General features: G+C 32.7%; 1 protein-coding gene and 1 pseudogene across 1 annotated transcript; one reads left to right on the top strand and one right to left on the bottom strand.

Moving 5' to 3' along the window:
* Positions 1-5,914: 5,914 nt before the first annotated feature.
* On the top strand, positions 5,915-9,054 carry LOC142522059 (O-fucosyltransferase 8-like; annotated as a pseudogene).
* A 1,173-nt stretch (positions 9,055-10,227) lies between these two features.
* LOC142522733 (calmodulin-binding receptor kinase CaMRLK-like) lies at positions 10,228-13,348 on the bottom strand. Its single transcript, XM_075626265.1, has 2 exons — positions 11,760-13,348; positions 10,228-11,179 (listed from the first exon to the last, which is right to left on the bottom strand). Exons 1-2 carry the CDS (start codon positions 13,171-13,173, stop codon positions 10,554-10,556), a joined length of 2,040 nt encoding a protein of 679 aa, XP_075482380.1. The 5' UTR covers positions 13,174-13,348; the 3' UTR covers positions 10,228-10,553.
* Positions 13,349-19,126: the final 5,778 nt, after the last annotated feature.

The raw sequence follows: 19,126 nt of genomic DNA, 5'->3' as shown, positions 1-19,126 counted from the left end.
TAGTTCGAACAATTGAAATGTGGTTGTTGAGTTGTTTTATAGTTTAAATTATTTGAGTTACACCCTTATCACAAATTAAATTTTTTTGGTAAACGACAAACGTTTAGTCTTACAATGACAATTGATAAAAGGGGAAAGCCGAAATGGAGAATTTTATTATATTTCACTGAACGAATATTCCAATAATAATAATAAAAAAAATTATCATTATTATTATTTTTACCATGTTCGTTGCGTTAATTTTCATCTATTTAAAATCAAACAATGTTGTAGTTTTGGTTATTATAATTCAATATTATAATCGATGGTATAAATTATGTATTAAAATTAACAAAATAAATTTCAAAATTTTAACTGCCAAATTAAAAAAATTTAAAATTTATGGCCTTGTAATTTTTTTTATTTCAAATCGTAAAATTTAGTAATCAGCAATTTAAAATTATTTCTACACAAATCGCCTTTATAAAAAAATATTGAAAAGGAAAATAAAAATTTGTTTATATAAATATGATTTGAACTTTGAATGGAGAGAGAAGACAAATATGTGTAGAAACATGATTTGAAAGGGGAGACAAAGTAGTGAGAGAGATAAACGAGTAATTAGAATTTCAATCAAATATATTTTTGACATTTTATTATTATACTTTATGTTTTTATGTCTGAATTTATTGATTTTCATCGAGTCATATAAAATCCATTGAAACTTTTAATATATCTATACTTTTATCAAGTTTTTAAATGTCGATATCGAGTATCAAATTCGTCTTTAAAATTCAATAAAAGTTTATTGAGTAGGTCTCTTGTGAGACGGTCTCACGAATCTTTATCTGTGAGACGGGTCAACACTACAGATATTCACAATAAAAAGTAATATTCTTAGCATAAAAAGTAATACTTTTTCATGGATGACCCAAATAAGAGATCCGTATCACAAAATACGACCCGTGAGACCGTCTCACACAAGTTTTTGTCAAGTTTATTTTGGATACTATTAGATTTTCATAAAGTTTATAAAAGTTTAAATTAAATAATTATTGGTTTTAAACCCTAGAGTCAAAAACTCTTTAAAAATTATTAATTCTCTTAAATTGAATACATAAAGGGAATTATTATTTTAGGTGACTTATTTTACGAATCAAGACTGTTAATTGATTTACAAAAAATAAGAAAAATCTATACATATATATTATATTTATATATATATATATTTATAAAAGTGTGAATCAAGGTCAAAGTTTTTCTATTGTGTATTGTCAACTTTGTCCTTAGTTTGTATATACAGGAAAAATTTAGTGATGATGTTTTTGTCAAATCAGTTATTATGATAAGGATAAAATTGTCAAACTATATTTATGTTAGATAATGATCAAGTTGTCAAAAAAGCTGAAACTTTAAAATTCTTTGATTTTTATTTTCTTGTAGATGAATTGAACAAACTTTTTTCACAAAAAATATTAATTTGAAAAGATTGAAACACCAAAATATATTGGTTTTATTTGCTCATAGATGAAGTGAAAAAGAATTTTTTCACAAAAAACTTAATTTGTAGATTTTTTCACAAAAAAGTTAATTTGTAGAAGATTAAAATAACAAAATTCTTTTGTATATTTTCTTGTAAATAAAGTGAAAATATATTTTCCACAAAAACTTAATTTGTATAACGATATGATGTTAAATATCTTTTATTTTATGTTCATTAAAATTAATTATTTTAAAATGAAGAATTAAACTAATGAAGCCAAATAATTAAACTAATTTTGTTTTTGTTTTAACAAAGTTGGTGTCATGAAGAAGGTTCGATATTTAATTACATTTACAAAATGATACAAGAATTATCAGGTATAAATATAGATAATCCTAATAAATATTTCGTCGATATTTATTTTATCTATATTTCTTTATAAAAAGAAAAGTCAACTAATATTGTTCAAAGCCTTGGTTTATTATGAAAATTTAACGATATAAGATTGAATAATATATTTGTATTAATTTTAACTATAATTTTATGAGAGATTCTTGCAATTAACGAATGGTTATTTTTATAAGAGATATATATTGACAAATCAGTTATAGTTTTTGTAACATTAAAAGATATATCTTTGAATGTAAATTTTTAAAATTATGATAAATAAATTTTTATAAAAATTATTCATTAGCAATACTCACTACTTATCCATAGACAAAGTCAAAGTTATTTGGTTTTTATTTACTTGTAGATGAAGTGAACAAATGTTTTTCACAAAAATATTTGTTTGAATGTGATTTATTTTATTTTGTAGATTTATAATCTTTTGAATGTTTTTATATATGCAAGAAGTTTATCTTTAATTTGGTGAGCAAGTTTTTGTAAAATCAATTATTATGATGATGTCAAGATTATCAATCTACGTATGCTAGGCAAGGGACAATGATCAAGTTGCCAAGAAGATTGAAACTCCAAAATTCTTTGGTTTTTATTTTCTTGTAGATGAATTGAACATATTTTTTTCCGCAAAATATTAATTTGAGAATATTGAAATACAAAAAATCATGGGTTTTATTTGTTTATATATAAACGAAAATAATTTTTTACCAAAAAATTAGTTTTTACAATATTGAAATACCAAAATTCTTTTGTTTTATTTGGTTGTAAATATAGTGAATTTTTTCCACAAAAAACATAATTTGTGTAAGGACATGATACTAAATATCCTCTATTTTGCATTAATTGAGAATAATTAATTTAAAACGACGAATTAAAATAATGAATTCAAATAATTAAATCATGTGGGTTGGTGTTACGAAGAAGGTTCGACGGTTAATTACATTTTACAAAAATGATACAAAGCATTATTGGATACAGAAGAAAGATGACCTTATAAATATTTCGTGAGTATTTGTTCTATCTATTTTTCTTTATAAAAAAATCCAACTAATATTTTTCAAAGCCTTAGTTTATTATTAAAATTTAACAATATATGATTGAATACATACAGTTTTACTAATTTTAACTATTTTTTGTCTTTGTAAAGATTAGAAACTATAACAATTATTTATTTGATGATCTTACAATTGACGAAGATGTATTTTTATAAAGGATTGATATAAGTAAATCAATTATAGATTTATGTAATTTGAAATGACATATCTTTGAAGGTAAATTTTTAAAATTATTATGAATAAATCTTTACAAAAATTATTCATTATTGCTCAATCTTTCTCCTTATGAGTTATGATTGATAATAAGAAAGGTCAAATTTATTTGTTTTTATTTGCTTGTAGATGAAGTGAACATATATTTTTAACAAAATATTAAATTGAATATGATTTGTTTTATTTTGTAAATCTATAATCTTTTGAATGAGTTATATATGCAATAAGTTTCTCAGAAAAAAATTAATATATACAAATTTAATACTTCCAATAATATAGTATGAAATATAAAAAAAATATGTTATCGTAATTTTGAATTTTTGTATTTAAATAACATATTGCATAAATATGTTATATCATTAAGAGTTGAACATTTTTTGATAAATATAATAAAATATTAATTAAATCATATTTTGTCAGTTGTCTAGAAGATAGAATAACCAAAATTCATTGATTTTATTTGCTTGTAGATTAAGTTAAAATATTTTTTACAAAAAATAAATATTTTGTAGAATACTGAAATAACAAAATTCTTTGGTTTTATTTGCTTAATGAAACAAATTTTTTTTTCTACAAAACACTTAATTTTTGTGGAGATTTGTAGAGGCATCAAATAGAGAAGAATATACATTTCTTCTCATAAGATTTGCTAATGAAGATGGCGAGAATATTGTTTTTCACAGAGAAGAAAAACTGATGACAAAAAAAAAATCGTGAAAGCAATATAAATTGAAAATATAAAAGAAGAAAACATTTGACGCAATAATTTAATTTAAGGTTTAGAATATATTGTCTATATTATATTTTTATTTTTCATAAATCAATAACACGTGGTAAAATAAGTGGTCAACGTTATGTATTATAGTTTTTTCTTCTCTCAAATTTAATTTTAATAACTATTGTGATATCAATTTTATATTATATTTTCTCCAATGTCTAATTTATACAAAATTATAATATTTAATACTAATATGTTTTTCAACAATTATTAATTTATTTAGATTGCGCTTGGATAAATTGATTTCAAATTTATGGATTAGAATTATAATTTTATTTTTAACAATGAAACAATATATCAAATCTTGAATCTACACATGACTTATTTACATATTATTATTTATATAAAGTAGAATAAATTTCAAATAACATTATTATTGGGTGGAATTGAAAAATATCATAATTAACATGAAATACTACTATATAAACATGAAATGAATGGATTTGAATTTTATGATGTTACTTCTCTAAATAACAAAAATACATTTGAATGTATTGAAATCCATGGATTTGAAATCCTTCCATTCAAGAATATCCTTAGATTTATAACACATAAAATTTTTAAACAAATATCTTTTGTACTAATTTTATAATACATGTAGTACAAATTATATTACATTGAATTTCCTACTGATAATGCTAAAGGTACAACCAATATATCGTACTGCGATATTTACAACAATTATATCGTGAGATTTTGTTATTATTTAATGAGATTTTATATTTAATTTATTATGAGATTTTGATAAATGAAATTTCTGTATTGATTTTTTTGAATTGTAAGAATTATTGTACAAATTTGGTTGCACATGTAGCATTACTCATTTTCTATCGACTAATATAGCATGAAATCATTAATATATAATTTTTTGTAAATTAATCTCTTCTGATCTCATTTATTTAACAACAATTATTAATAATAAAAATATATTTTCACACGTGTCTTTACCTAGTTAAATAAAAGGTGTTCTTATCTATTTATAGTACAAAAATAAAAGATAAAATATATTTAACAAAAAAGTGGAACTTGAATCACATGCTTCTTGATAATTGTTAAATAATAATTAAAATGATGACTTTACAAGTGTGCTATAAATTTTAAAATTAAAATTTTATGTTAATGTTTATATTAAATGAAATTATTTATTTATTTAAATAACAAATAATAATTAGTTAAGTTTCTGTATAAGTTCCATAATTTTGGGGTGAACGTCTCTTTTGATCGTGCAATGGTCAAAATCTTGTATATTCTTGATTTCCAAGAATCCGAAGAAACGAAATTAAAGAAAACAGCTGTGATGGTTGAGTAGGTTTGAAGTGGGCCTTGAAAACGAAGTCGCATCTTTCTGAAATACCCTTTCCCACCCATTACTGAATTCAAGTTGTAGGGTTTTCTTCTTTTCTTCCACTCGTCACTTGAATAGAACGAAAAGAATCCAGTTTGGTAGCGTAGTTATTGCCGATGTGAACCTTGGCCTATATTATTGCATTGTATGCACAACACAGAATGATCAGTCTTCAAATACAAGTTCTTGCATTTTTAAATGTGTTCTATTCATTTACTTGTACCGTTGTACGTGGATGCATGTTTTAGATTTCTTTAACTTTACTCTCAATCCAAACTTATTATTCTTTGATGTCTCCGGTTTATCTAATTTTGGGTGGCTATTTTCCTACCCAGCTTTTGATCTTTCCAAATTCCTACCTCATTTCCAAACATCCCTGCAAGGAACGCAGATTACACTTAATTACACTGCTGTTGGTTGTTAAACGATGGCTTTAATGCATAAAGTGTCCCGAGTCCACAGAATTTTTGTTCTACCACTGAGAGGTGCTTTTTTTGGAGTAAGGTGTAGTTATGTACAGAAAATAAGTGTCATGTTGGTGGTATAACGTGCTGTTCCTGAAATTTAAGAGAAGAGGCACGCACAAAGGTGTTAGATTCTGTAAGGAATTGAAGGACTCAGAATGCTACCCGTCCCGATGTTTTAACTTTGTTGTGTCTATGGGGATGGAGCACCAATTGAGATGGACTGAGATGTCACAAAATGGTGATCCGTCTTTAGGTAGAAGGTCGTTTGGAGGAGAGTATAATTGGGACAAACCTGGAACTGAAGACAAATGGTTTAAGAATGATAGAGTAAAGTATAGTGCTTGTAACTTGTAAGGGAGTTTTGGGGGGTAAAAGGCATATGAAGTGGCCACGAAGGCATATCAAGTCCATTGTGTTTACTTTTATGTTGACGGGTTTTCTTTTTCTTCTGGATTCGTTAATGTCATCCGTTTTTAATCCCACCCTTTTCAAGAATATGCAAGCTCCAAGAAAATCATATGATCAAGAGGTAAACCTCGATAAATTTACCTTGCAGGAAGTGTAATTGAAATATGATTCAAATATTATATCTTTCTGCAGCATACTTGCCACTCGATGTCCATTTGACAACAACATATAGTTTAATTCATGTCCGATCTCAATGAAGTTTTCACTTTCCTGAGTATTCCGATCATAACTTTTAATTTCAAAGTAATTTTTGTAGAACTTACAGTTTGGCGTTATTTATGATAATATCTGATATATGATCGCGATAGATCAGCATACATAACAGAGTCCAGAAGATGATGTTTTGTGCATTGTCTTGGGTCCAGGGGAGAACTACATACAATGACAGAGCAAAAAGTCCAGTTATGTATTTTCGGCTATTACATATGGCCTCTGTTTCGCTGGCAGAGGTGTGATTCTGGACCTGGGAAATATGACTTATAATGTCTCATGTACAAAGATTTTACTATCATGTTTAATGTTCATTCTACAGAGAGAGATTGAGCAAAAGGAGTCAAATTTTGGAAGGAACAATATCGTCAGGCTTCTTTGTGGAAACCTTGGGCTGATAAAGGGTCACAAGGTACATCTTCGTTACTAGATTTACTAAGATTCGACTTATTCCCTTGGATACAAGGCAACTTTTATGACTTTAACTACTTATAATAACCAGAGCTGTGACGCTCAGGAACCACACTGGTTACGTATTAGTTAGTGCAAATGGAGGTCTAAATCAACAGCGTGTTGCGGTTAGCCTTTCTGTTATCAAATTTTCTCTTGCTAATCGTGTTCCCTCTTCAAGATAGACGCTTGGCTCAACTTTTGTTGCCCTTGCTGAATTTTGATTATGAAGGATAAAATCATTCTTCGTGTCCTACTTATAGGTCTGTAATGCAGTTGCTGTAGCATCTCTCCTTAATGCAACTTTAGTAATTCCTCAATTTCTTTACAGCAATGTATGGCAGGATCCAAGGTAAATGACCCCTTCGAGACTATCGAGAATTCTTTTGAATATTTCTTGTCACCTCGGTTTCTTATCAGACACCTGATTCATTTATGTGCACTCCACTGTTACTGCAGCCAGTTTCGTGATATTTATCAAGAGGATACTTTTATGAATATGCTGAAGAATGATTTAAATATTTTGAAGGAGCTCCCTTCGAATCTGAAGTAAAAGATCTCAAGGCAATCGGTAGTCTCGTATGTGTCATAGATAATCTTTTTGAATCAAGAACAGAATTTCTGGGACAAAGTTGTAGTTTTCTGTTGCTGCTGTCAGGTAACAGATTCAGATCTTTCAAAGGAGGCAACACCTGAAGAATACGTCAAGAACATTCTCCCTATTTTAATTCGTAACCAAGTTGTTCACTTTCTTGGATTCGGTAATCGACTTGGGTTCAACTCAATGCCTTTTGATGTCCAGGTAAAAAAAAAGTAATCTTATTATTTAGTCCCTTTAAGATATATCTTTAAATTGATTTCTGAAGAGGATAAGAAAATATGAGTGTGCAAAAAGCCTTTTAGACAAAGAGCTTCTTGGAAAATACATCTCAAGTATCCCTTTAAGAAAGCAAGTTGCCATAACAAGCTCTTCCAAATACCTTGCATTGCATCTGCGGTTTGAAGTTGATATGGTGGCATATTCTATGTGTGATTTTGGAGGCGGTGAAGAGGAGAAAAGGGAGCTCCAGGCCTATAGAGAAGAACATTTTCCTATTCTCCTTCAGCGATTGAAGAAAATAAAGTATGGTATACGAGAAACACTTGAATGTTTGATTATTCTTTACATTAATATATCTAGAAAATACCCTTTTCAATTTAGTGGCTGCAGACAGATTTCTCCCACAGAATTAAGAATAATGGGAAGATGCCCATTAACACCAGAAGAAGCGGCATTGGTTCTTTCTGGGCTGGGATTTAACCGCAGAACTTACATCTATCTTGCTGGATCCAAAATGTATGGAAGAAAATCAAGGGTGAAATCTATTACTGACCTCTATCCGAACATGGTAACAAAGGAAGATCTCCTTTCTCCCAAAGAACTCGAACCTCTACAGAATTTTTCATCTCAGGTGAATAAGATGGATTAAGGCATATGTTTTCAGCTTTGCAAAATACTAATATATTATTAGCAGCAACGAATTGAAAAGTAGTTGTTAAGCTGTTGTTTATTTTTCTGGTGAAGCAACCGATATTCCGTTGGACATATTGTTACCATTAGCAGCCAAAGTTTTTTCGCAACGCGTAACATACATTTATTTATGTATATGATTAAACATTACCATGACATGTTCCTTGTATCGGATGCAGCTTGCAGCTTTGGATTTTATTGTTTGTGCTGCTTCTGATGTTTTCTCCATGACCGACTCGGGGAGCCAGCTATCATCCTTGGTGTCTGGTTTTCGTGAAATGCTCCCATCTTGAGGCCTATCAAGAAGAGTTTGCCAACTATCCTTCACGAAAATAACACAATGAGCTGGCACAGTTTTGAGAGCAGAATAGGAAGGATGATCGAGGCAGGCCAAAGAGTAGTGCATAACACGAGTTCTAGCAAAAGCATTTATCGTCATCCGAGATGTAACGAGTTCATGCGCCAGGATCAATAGGCCTGGCTCGTCTATTTCTTGTTTCTGGCGTGTTTTTCTAGCTCATTTTTGTAAGTATTTATCCCTTTTTCTGATAATATCAGATTATATTTGTGAGTATCTCCCATTTATTGAAATTCATAAAAAAAACTGCGTTAGGCACATGCAATATTGAACTACAGCACAGCATGTTGAACTACATCACAGAATTTAAGATTAATCTTCTCAATAAGCACGGGCATGCTAGTCTATATCAAATAATTGTGAAATTGTAATTTAATCATAGTTTGTTATGCATTTTAATTTTGTAACCTCTCAAATCTGAATTTTAATACATTGACTCAGATTTTTTTGGACCTATTTTTTCGTTGGGAGCCAATAGTCACTAAACTCACCAAATAATTTTTATTTGACAATAATGCTCTCTATTAGCAATAACGAAACATGCGTTACAAACATTAAATTCATCTAAAAAAATAAACATGAAAAATAAAGCAAAACGTCACACAAATTTCAAAATTGAGAGAAAAACTTGTTATTTTCTTTATTTTTGTTTAAATGATTTTAATGTGTGCAATATATGTTTTTATTGTTACCACATTAACTTTGTTGAATAACATTAATGTCAAATAAACAATATTTGATGAATTTGGTGGATTCCGAGGAAAAAATGAACCAATTTTTTTTTTACAAAGTACAGGTTAAAATCCAAAATAGTTTATTGAAATTTCAATTTTCTCATCAAGTATTAAGTTCTTGGATATCGTTATCAAAACTTCAACCTCATTATAATAGTTGACATAACAATAGTTCTATGTTTTAACGTATATATAAATGTATTTTGGGTTCTCATCTTACTCATAAATACACTCGATGAAAAATGAAAAAATTACCAAAAATTAAAAGATACATTAGCAAGAACATAGAAATAAAGAAACAAACACGTCGAACCAAAATTACAATTTTTCTCATAAAAAACATTGTGCACAACTGTAACCTATGATGAAAGAAAGAGAAAAAAGAAAACCTTGGGACAATTTTCCCACACGGCACGATGTCTAACTTGTTAATTTTCAACCATTGACACATTTAATGTCGCAGTCTCACTTTTCTTTCACTACGCGTACGTGTGGAAATCCATGCCGATTATACTATTGTAGTTTCAAATTCTACGTACATAAATCCAAAGAGTGGACCTGCCATGCATGCATATTCCATGTTTGTTGCTAAAGATTGTTGTTATGCACTTTAATGACAATGGAATATTGCTTTTATCAAGCTTTGACAATTACAGGGAATATGTTTTTTTAAAAGCTGGAGGGAGGAGCTGGAATAAAGATACAGATATATACAAAAAAGAACAAACAAACGAGCAAAAAAAAAAGAAAAAACTAAAGAAAGAAAAGAGATTGAATGTAAAATAACAGATGGTTTCGACATGCATGTTCGGAAGAGATGATTGATTATGGTGGGGGAATATCAATTTTTACACCATAAAGTACGTGTAACTTCAATCACAATTCACAACTCTTTCTTCTTCGTCCGCTTGGTGTAAATTTTAATAAATTTCCTCTAAAACAAATTACGTACTTGTAGGAACTAAAGAACTTTTTCTTTAAATTTGAAATAAATTCCTCCAATCTATTGTCGTAAATTTTACGGTCTACGGGCCAATCATGTGATACAAAAAGAAACGCACGAAGTCTAATAATTTGAGTGTTTTTACACGAGGGGTCAACTTAAATCAACTCTAGTGGGGAAGGATGCAAGTCTTTGAGCAAACCCAAGACTTGTTGCATCGTGGGCCTCTTCCCCGGTGCCTCCGCCGTACACAAGTACCCGAGGCCGAGACACTCAACCATCTTACCCACGGAATCGCCACCACGTCTTAGCCTCGGGTCGAGTGCATTCACCCCATGCCCATCCTTCACCAACCGTCTCACCCGATCAACAGTCTCGGCCGAACCCAACTTGCCGGTCAACAGCTCCACAAGCACGACTCCAAAATTATACACATCATCCTCGGCAGACCCATCGAGCCGAGATTTATCACCTAGAGCATAACCAGCGATTCTAGGCTCTAGATCGTCCGTCAATAAGATATTAGACGCCATGAGGTTTCCATGCACCACGGGCTTGGAACGGGCATTGTGGAGGTAGGCCAACCCACGAGCGATGCCTATGGCAATACGGTGGCGGGTGCGCCATTCCAGTTCATCCGGGGAAGTGTAGTGGGATCCAATGCGGATTTCCCACGTGTCGTTACTCCAATCTTCAACATTTGGTGCTCCATTGGGGAGTTCGTGCATCCACCTGTGTAGATCACCGTTGGCCATAAATTCGTATAATACCAACTTTTCATTACCTGCACAATAGGAAAGAACAATCCACGAACTAATGTTATCACCAAATTTAATGTTTCATTCTTTCATCAAGTCTGTCGACTAACATTTAACACGAATATATCTGTCTCTCATTAACGAAAGTAGGTGCGCTATCAAGATTCAGAAATTCCTCAATGCATGATAGAATTTTCTAACATATTGACTCATTGGTTTAATTACTTAAATTTGAATATATATATATATATATATATATTAAATTTTGTAATTTTTATATTAAACTCCACTACAAAATGTGGAAATGTATATTTCCTGGAATAAAAAAAACCCAAGTTGCCTAAAATCTCCATGTTTGATGACTTTCTTGATGACACCAAAAGCACTGAATCTTCTGTACGAAATTTTACAGAACTGAAAATTTGAATTTTGAACACTACCCACCTCCAATAAATTAATTAATCACGAAAACCTATTTCTGGTAATAATCGAATGCATCTATACTGTGCCAGTCTCTCAGAACCCAAATTTCACGTGAATCTATTAAATAAGATAGCTAAGAAAGTGTGAAATCAGGCAAAACAACAATTCGAACAGTACATATACCTGCAATGCAGTATCCAGATATGGGTAGAAGATTAGTGTGCTTGAGCTTAGAAAAGTCTTCAAAAATTGCCACAGCTTCATCATGGCTCAGGCTTCTGGCATTTTCGAGGACCTTAATTGCCACGTGGAGGTCTCCGGGCAGCACGGCCCCGTAAAGGGGCCCGCTTTCTCCCTCCGCCAGAAGGTATTCTTTGCCGAATTGCGAAGTCGAAACGATAAGGTCTTTGAAGGTGAGTTTCAGCAATGGCTTCTCGAACATCACCACTGGAGCTGAAGTGGGCTCTTTTAGATCAGCTATCCACGACGACCCGGATTCTGTTTCGAATGAGAACGGGCCCGATTTATCAAACCTGAATGGGATTTGGATTGGCTTTGAAATTGTCCATTTGGTTCGTCTAGAAGTTGTTCTCTTCTTGTATAGGCAGTACGTGAAAAAACTAACCAAGATTAGGAACAATGGTAGTAATATAGCTAAGATCAAGGTTTTTTTCGATTTATCTTTCGTGACGAGTTTGGGATTTTGGACTGTGTTCTTCTGCGGTGGTTTTTGCGGTGGCGGGGCTGCCGGGTGAGGTTTGATGTGTAATTCAGGCCTGGCGGTGGCGGCTGTGGTTCTGTTCCTAGTGATGAAATGTCCGGCGTGATTGAAGGCTGAAAGACCATACTTTTGGACAAATTTTGAGTCCAATTCACCGGTAAAGTTATTGGATGAGACATTCAAGTACTTAACGTTACCTAATGGTGGAAAATCAGCAGGGAAATTTCCAGTGAACCCGTTGTTGGAAACATCGAGATATTTCAAGAACTGAAGGTGGGAAATTGCCTTTACATCCCCAGAAAAATTGCCACCAGAAATGTCGAGATATTCTAGATTTGTTAAGTTGGTAAACCAAAAAGGCAACAACAAAGCTCTGAACCTATTATGCGAAAGATCAAGATACGTGAGATTCTTAAAATTCGAAACGTAACCAAAATCCTTAAACCTATTGAACGAAACATCAATCCGTCGCAACGACGAATTGAACTTCACCATGCCCGTCTTCGGCATCCCAAGTACACCTCCAAGCCGGTTGTTCGACACGTCGATTTCAACGAGATTCGGAAGAAACCATATCACAGGCGAAACAGGACCTGCCAAAGAATTGTTGGAGAGATCTATTATTTGCAGCTGCGTCATGTTGGCAAGAAATTTCCATGAAACCGTGCCGGTGAGATTCCTCGAGGGGAGTTTGATTTCAGATATGGGAAGATTTGAACAGTTGGTGAAGAAGAACCAAGAAATGTTGAACCCAGAAACAGAGGCGAACGCTTTGGAAAGCAGAGCTTGGTCTGCAGCGTCGTTGCTGCATGTTTGTATGGACTCTGCGACAAAGAAAAGGGGAACGATGAGGATTATTTTGAAAAGGGGATTCATGCTGGCCGGGGATGCAGCAATTCAAACTCTGCCACTTTCAGTGGTTTCCATATAAAGAGATGGATGGTGGAGAGAGATGCAGCTGCGCATTACAACTTCGCTTGGTCTTTCTTGTTGGCTAGTTCCCTTTTCAACTGCTCGATATCACCTAAGCCAATTTTTTAAACTTATATGATCCATATCAATCAAATATTTGAAATTATATATTCCTTTATGATATTTTAAATTTCATTATAAAATATATCAAGCTATTAAAATTCTTGTTCATGTCTCTCTCTATAATGTGTTGAGTTCAATCTATCTTCAAGGATATTGATCCAAATGCGTATCCAAGGATTCACGAGTCAATGATTTTTCTTCAATAAGTCACACACACATGCATGCCATGTAGCTTAATTATATGACAAAAATTTGTGTGAAGCGGTCTCACGAGTCATATTTTGTGAGACATATCTCTCATGTGGGTTATCCATGAAAAAATATTATTTTTTATTGTGAATATCGGTATGGTTCATGTAAAAAAAAATCGGGAGGATGGACCCGTTTCACAATAAAAATTCGTGAGACTGTAGAGACGTAGTTTAATTATATTGTAATTAACACATTTAATTGCATCATAGATATAGTTAACCATTTATTATGACTATTTAGGTCTTTTAATCTTCAATCATTGCACTTTCACAATTACACGTGACCTCCACGGAGAAATTCTTAGCAGTGGATGAAATAAATGAGATGAAAACAAAATGGATTAGCCCATGCTAGTGTTTTTGGTGTTTACTTCTTGTCGTTGCCTCCTCGAGGTTTAGGTTTTCCACCATCTAATTTTTTTATCTTTCAAATTTCCCAAGATCATGAATGGATGGTTGGGTGGTGGGGTCTCAACTTATATGTAAATAATAAATAAAAAGAATTTATATATATAGTCAAGAAAAATTCATAAGAATCCTAACCAACACATTATAAAAAGGGTTGGTCCGAATGTTTTGTGACTTAGGTAAGTATATATAACAAATTTCATGTAAAATACCTAACATATTTAGGTGTGAGGAATTAAAGTGATTCATCTATTTTTTGTATATAAAAATATATACATTTAAAAATTTTAAACAGCACCACCCTAAAAAAGAAAAAGAAAAGGAAAAAAAAAAACTATTTATATTAGCTAATCTAAATATGTGTTCTTTTTTTCTTTTGTTGCACTTTGTGCCTAGGAGTGGATAAACTATCACAGATATTTGTAATGAGTAGGTCTTTTATGAGACGGTCTCACGAATCTTTATCTATGAGATGGGTTAACCCTACATATATTCACAATAAAAAGTAATATTTTTTTATGGATGACCCAAATAAGAGATTCGTCTCACAAAATACGACCCGTGAGACCGTCTCACACTAGTTTTTATCTTTTGTAATATATATATTTTTTTAAAAAAAGTTGCATAAAGATGTTAATAATTGGTTAATTATGCAAAATGCATTGCTTTATTGATTAATTTATTCATTTTTTATATCGGCCCTTTAGTGAATGAGAAGGTTTTTGCAGCGAAAAGTGACGTGCTTTAAGCGATTTCCTCGAGAGGACAAAACATTGATTCAAAGAGTATTCATATTCGTAGAATATTGCTTCAATAAATATATTTATATATATATTTTCACAAACAAAATTTAAAAATCATTTGAAAAACAAATTTACGGTCAAAACTTTTATTTTATTAATTCAAAAAATTATTGAATATTTCTCAAAATTTAGTTAATAAAAATATATTAGTAAAACTAAGAAGATATAAAACTAAATATAGAAAGTATACAATATATTCGAGACAAACAAAAAGTAATATATGATAATTATTTTATAATAAATATTTTTAGACTAAGTAATAATAAGGGGAAGTTGGTGAAAAATCTCCCATCAAAATATTTTTTTGGGTTCACTCCCTACCCACAAAATTGTAGTACTATGCCATACAAAATATGGTACACTTCATGTGAAAATGTGGTATACTTCATGTGGTATTAAAAAAATACCCAGGGACTGAACACAAAAAAAATCGACGGCCGGGGACTGAAGATTAATTTCCCGTAATAATAACTAAAAAACAGAGAGGAGACTAGACTAGGTGGGTAGTCAATGAATTTGGAAGCTAGCAGGCGACTCGCTCCATATGGACCATGACACGTGATTATCGTCTTAATTAATCCGTCTTAGCGAATAACTAAATGAATTTTGGAATGTAATTTCCACCTAATCCCCATCCAATTCCGAGTGGAGTGATGTGAATATTTGCCAACTGACTTTTCAAATTTGCATAATGTTCCTCATCCCGTTTGGACAAGCCATATAGTTATTTATATATTTAAACAAAAATAAAATCTTATTAACATTTAATTTTCAACCCAAAAAAGTTTTAACGAAACTTATATGTTCCCACTCGAAACTCTTTCACGCTTATAAAACTAATTATCAATCAAAAAATTAAAAGATTTAACTACAAACAAACAATAAAAAGCTTCACACCATCAAAAATCATGTTGTAGTTACTAGTATTAAGTATTTTCATATGATAATTAGGAATTTTCCAATAATATATGAATTGGAATCATATATGTGTTGGAAGTAGAGACGACGACCGGTTCGGGTTGGGGTAAGTTTGGCCAAACGTGAGATACGTCATGTCCCTCCCCGTGAACTTGGTTGGTCCAATTCGGGTTGTATCTGTTGGGATGTCCATATATAATTTATTTAATAAAAATTTAAAAATTAACAAATCATAAAATTTATATGTCCAAATTTATGTTAATAATATTCAGAGAAAAAATATTATCACAGATTAAAATATATCGACTTATGTTCAATTGATAACCAAAAAATTGTAATTATATACTTATTAGCTGAAATGGCGGAAGCCATGGAAGAAAGCTAAGAAGATATTAGCTCAAAATGAAAATTAAATTGAGTTACAAGATCGCAGGGCTTATGTAGGACTAAGCTTATATACCTCTATGACTTGTGCTTACGTGTCAAGTGTGAGTGGGTACATGTGTATTATTTATGTGTATCCTAATACTCCCCCTCAAGATGAGGAGTGAATGTTGTGAACTCCCATCTTGGGCAGCAAGGCACGAAATCGAACAGGCAACATGGATTTTGTGAGCAAATCTGCTAGTTGAAGTTGTGAAGAAACATGCAGTAGCTTGATTGTTCCATCTTGCAGTTTCTCTCGCACAAAATGACAATCCAACTCAATGTGCTTTGTCCGTTCATGAAAAACCGGATTAGAAGCAATATGAATAGCAGCCTGGCTGTCGCAAAATAAGGTGGCTGGGGAAGAACAAGATATGCCCAATTCCTTGAGGACAGCATCCATATGTGAAGAACGTGGCTGAGACACAAACTGACTCAACCGATTGACAGCATAAGAAAGATCAGGGCGAGTTAGAGTAAGATACAATAATCTCCCAATTAAGCGCCTATATGAAAATGGATCAGCGAGTGGTTCACCATCCTTCCATTAAGTTTCACATTAATATCCTTAGGAGTAGACCGAGGTTTACAGCCAAGTAATCCTGTATCAGTCAGTAATTGGATGGCATAGTGACGTTGGCAAATAGAAATTCCATGGGAGGAACGAGCAACCTCGATACCAAGAAAGTAGCGTAGGTTTCCCAGATCTTTTAACCCAAAACGATCATGGAGGAGAATTTTCAATGCTTCTGCTTCAGCCACATTATTTGTTGCAATGACGATGTCGTCCACGTATACTAATAACGCAAAAAATGTCAGCACCACGATTGCGAAAAAACAGTGAGCTATCTGCCCGAGATTGAATGAAACCATCATTCAATAAAGTTGATGAAAACTTGGCAAACCATTGACTGAGAAGCTTGCTTGAGCCCATAAAGAGATTTGTGGAGTTTACAAACTGGATTTGAAGGCAAAGACTCCCCCTTGCTATGATAACCCGGGGGCAATGACATGTAAACTTCTTCCGACAAATCGCCATGTAAAAAAGCGTTGTTCACATCAAGTTGAAGAAGAGACCAGTCGTAAATCGCACTCAAAGCCAACAAAAGTTTCACTGTCACTTGCTTAACAACAGGAGAAAAAGTGTCAAAAAAATCCACACCTTCTTGTTGTGTATAACCTTTCGCCACTAGTCGTGCTTTGTAGCGATGCAATGTCCCATCAGCCAAAAACTTGGCTTTATACACCCATTTGCAACCCACGGGTGACTTGCCCGAAGGCAAAGATACAACTGACCATGTGTCGTTTCTTTCCAATGCCTGCAGCTCATCTGCCATAGCCTGTTGCCATTCAGGAAGGGCAGCAGCTTGAGAGTAGGTTTGTGGTTCAAATACAGAAGAAATATTCCCAACAAAGGCGCGATAAGAAGGAGACAATTTGTTGGAATCAAGGACCAAAGCAAGAGGATGAGCAGTTGAAGATTTGGGAGAAGAAGCGATACTGTAGCAGTGGTAGTCGAGTAAATGAGTCGGTGTTTTGTGAATACGCTGAGACCTAGTTGAAATGGAAGGATGACCATGGGCTTGGCGAGGGGATAAACTCCGATGTGTTGGCAAAACAGAATCGGCAAAAAACTCGGTGTCACAGGAAGGAAGAGGATGATCTTTGAAAGGAAAAACAGCCTCATGAAACACTACATCACGAGAGATGTATACCTCATTGGTGGTAAGATTTAGTAATTTATATCCTTTGTAACCTGAAGGGTAACCAAGAAGAATAGAACGAATGGCTCGGGGAGAAAACTTTGTTCGAGAACTAGGCAACGTAGAACCATAACAAAGACACCCAAAAATCTTTAAATGAGAATAGGTTGGTGGTTGCTTGAAAAGTAACTCAAATGGTGTTTTATGCAAAAGGAGGGGTGAGGGTGTGCGATTGATCAAGTAGACGGCTGTTAAAATACAGTCCGGCCAATATAAGAGAGGCATATTGGATTGAAATGAAAGAGCACGAGCAACATTGAGAATGTGTTGGTGTTTACGCTCCACAACAGAGTTTTGTTCAGGACGCTCAACACAAGAATGATACGCAACAATTCCCATGGAATTGAAAAATTCAGTAAATCTCAATTCAGGAGCGTTATCAGAACGAACATCTTTAATGGTGGTTCCAAATTGTGTCCGAACCATGGTACAAAAAATTGGAAAGTACTTGGTAACCTCAGATTTAGTTCTCAACAAATACACCCATGTGTAACGTGTTCGATCATCCACAATGGTGAAGAAATACTTGAATCCCTCAACACTGATATGAGAAAAAGGACCCCAAACATCCAAGTGCAAAAGATCAAAAGCATGAGCTGAAATATGTGAATTAGAAACAAAAGGTAGGTGTTTCTGTTTAGACAAATGACAAGTTGTACAATGCACATAACTATTACGTACAGGATTAAAATGTAGAACATCATTTATGACGGAGAGCTTCGTAAACGAAGGATGAACTAACCTAGAATGCCACAACTCAGTTTTGAGAGAAGAAAGAGTACATATTTTGGATTGAGACAGTTCATCAATTGTGGTGGAAGCAATGAGAATATAGAGGTTGCCTAAGCGTTTACCCATCCCAATCCTCTTGCTCCGAGTGCAGTCCTGGATTTCACAAGAAGAAGAATTGAACATGACAGAACACAGAATGGTCTTAGTGAGCGAACTAATGGAAAAAATGTTAAACTGGAAATGAGGAATAAAAAAAACATCATGAAGAATCAAATCAGCAGATAATCTTACTACACCAGTGTGCGTAACAGGTACAGTAAGGTTATTTGGTAACTTGACAGAAGATGAAGACGGTGTGTATGAAAGAAACAAAGACAAGGAACAACATATGTGATTTGTAGCCTCTGTGTCGAGAATCCAGTGATGTTTGGAGACAGAAAATGGTGCTGAATAAGAAGAGAAAATACCGTGGAAACAAGAGACGGAGGGTTCT

Source organism: Primulina tabacum, chromosome 13, assembly GCF_025594145.1.
Source record: "Primulina tabacum isolate GXHZ01 chromosome 13, ASM2559414v2, whole genome shotgun sequence".
NCBI lineage: Eukaryota > Viridiplantae > Streptophyta > Magnoliopsida > Lamiales > Gesneriaceae > Primulina > Primulina tabacum.
Note: the sequence above shows the minus strand (reverse complement) of the source record. Positions and strands in the feature narration are given on the sequence as shown.

Excerpts from the sequence above, each read along its gene's own strand:
- LOC142522733 (XM_075626265.1), bottom strand. The coding sequence starts at position 13,173 with ATGAATCCCCTTTTCAAAATAATCCTCATCGTTCCCCTTTTCTTTGTC. Across the intron at positions 11,180-11,759 it reads ATCTGGATACTGCATTGCAG|GTAATGAAAAGTTGGTATTA; the intron begins GTATATGTACTG and ends CCTATTGTGCAG.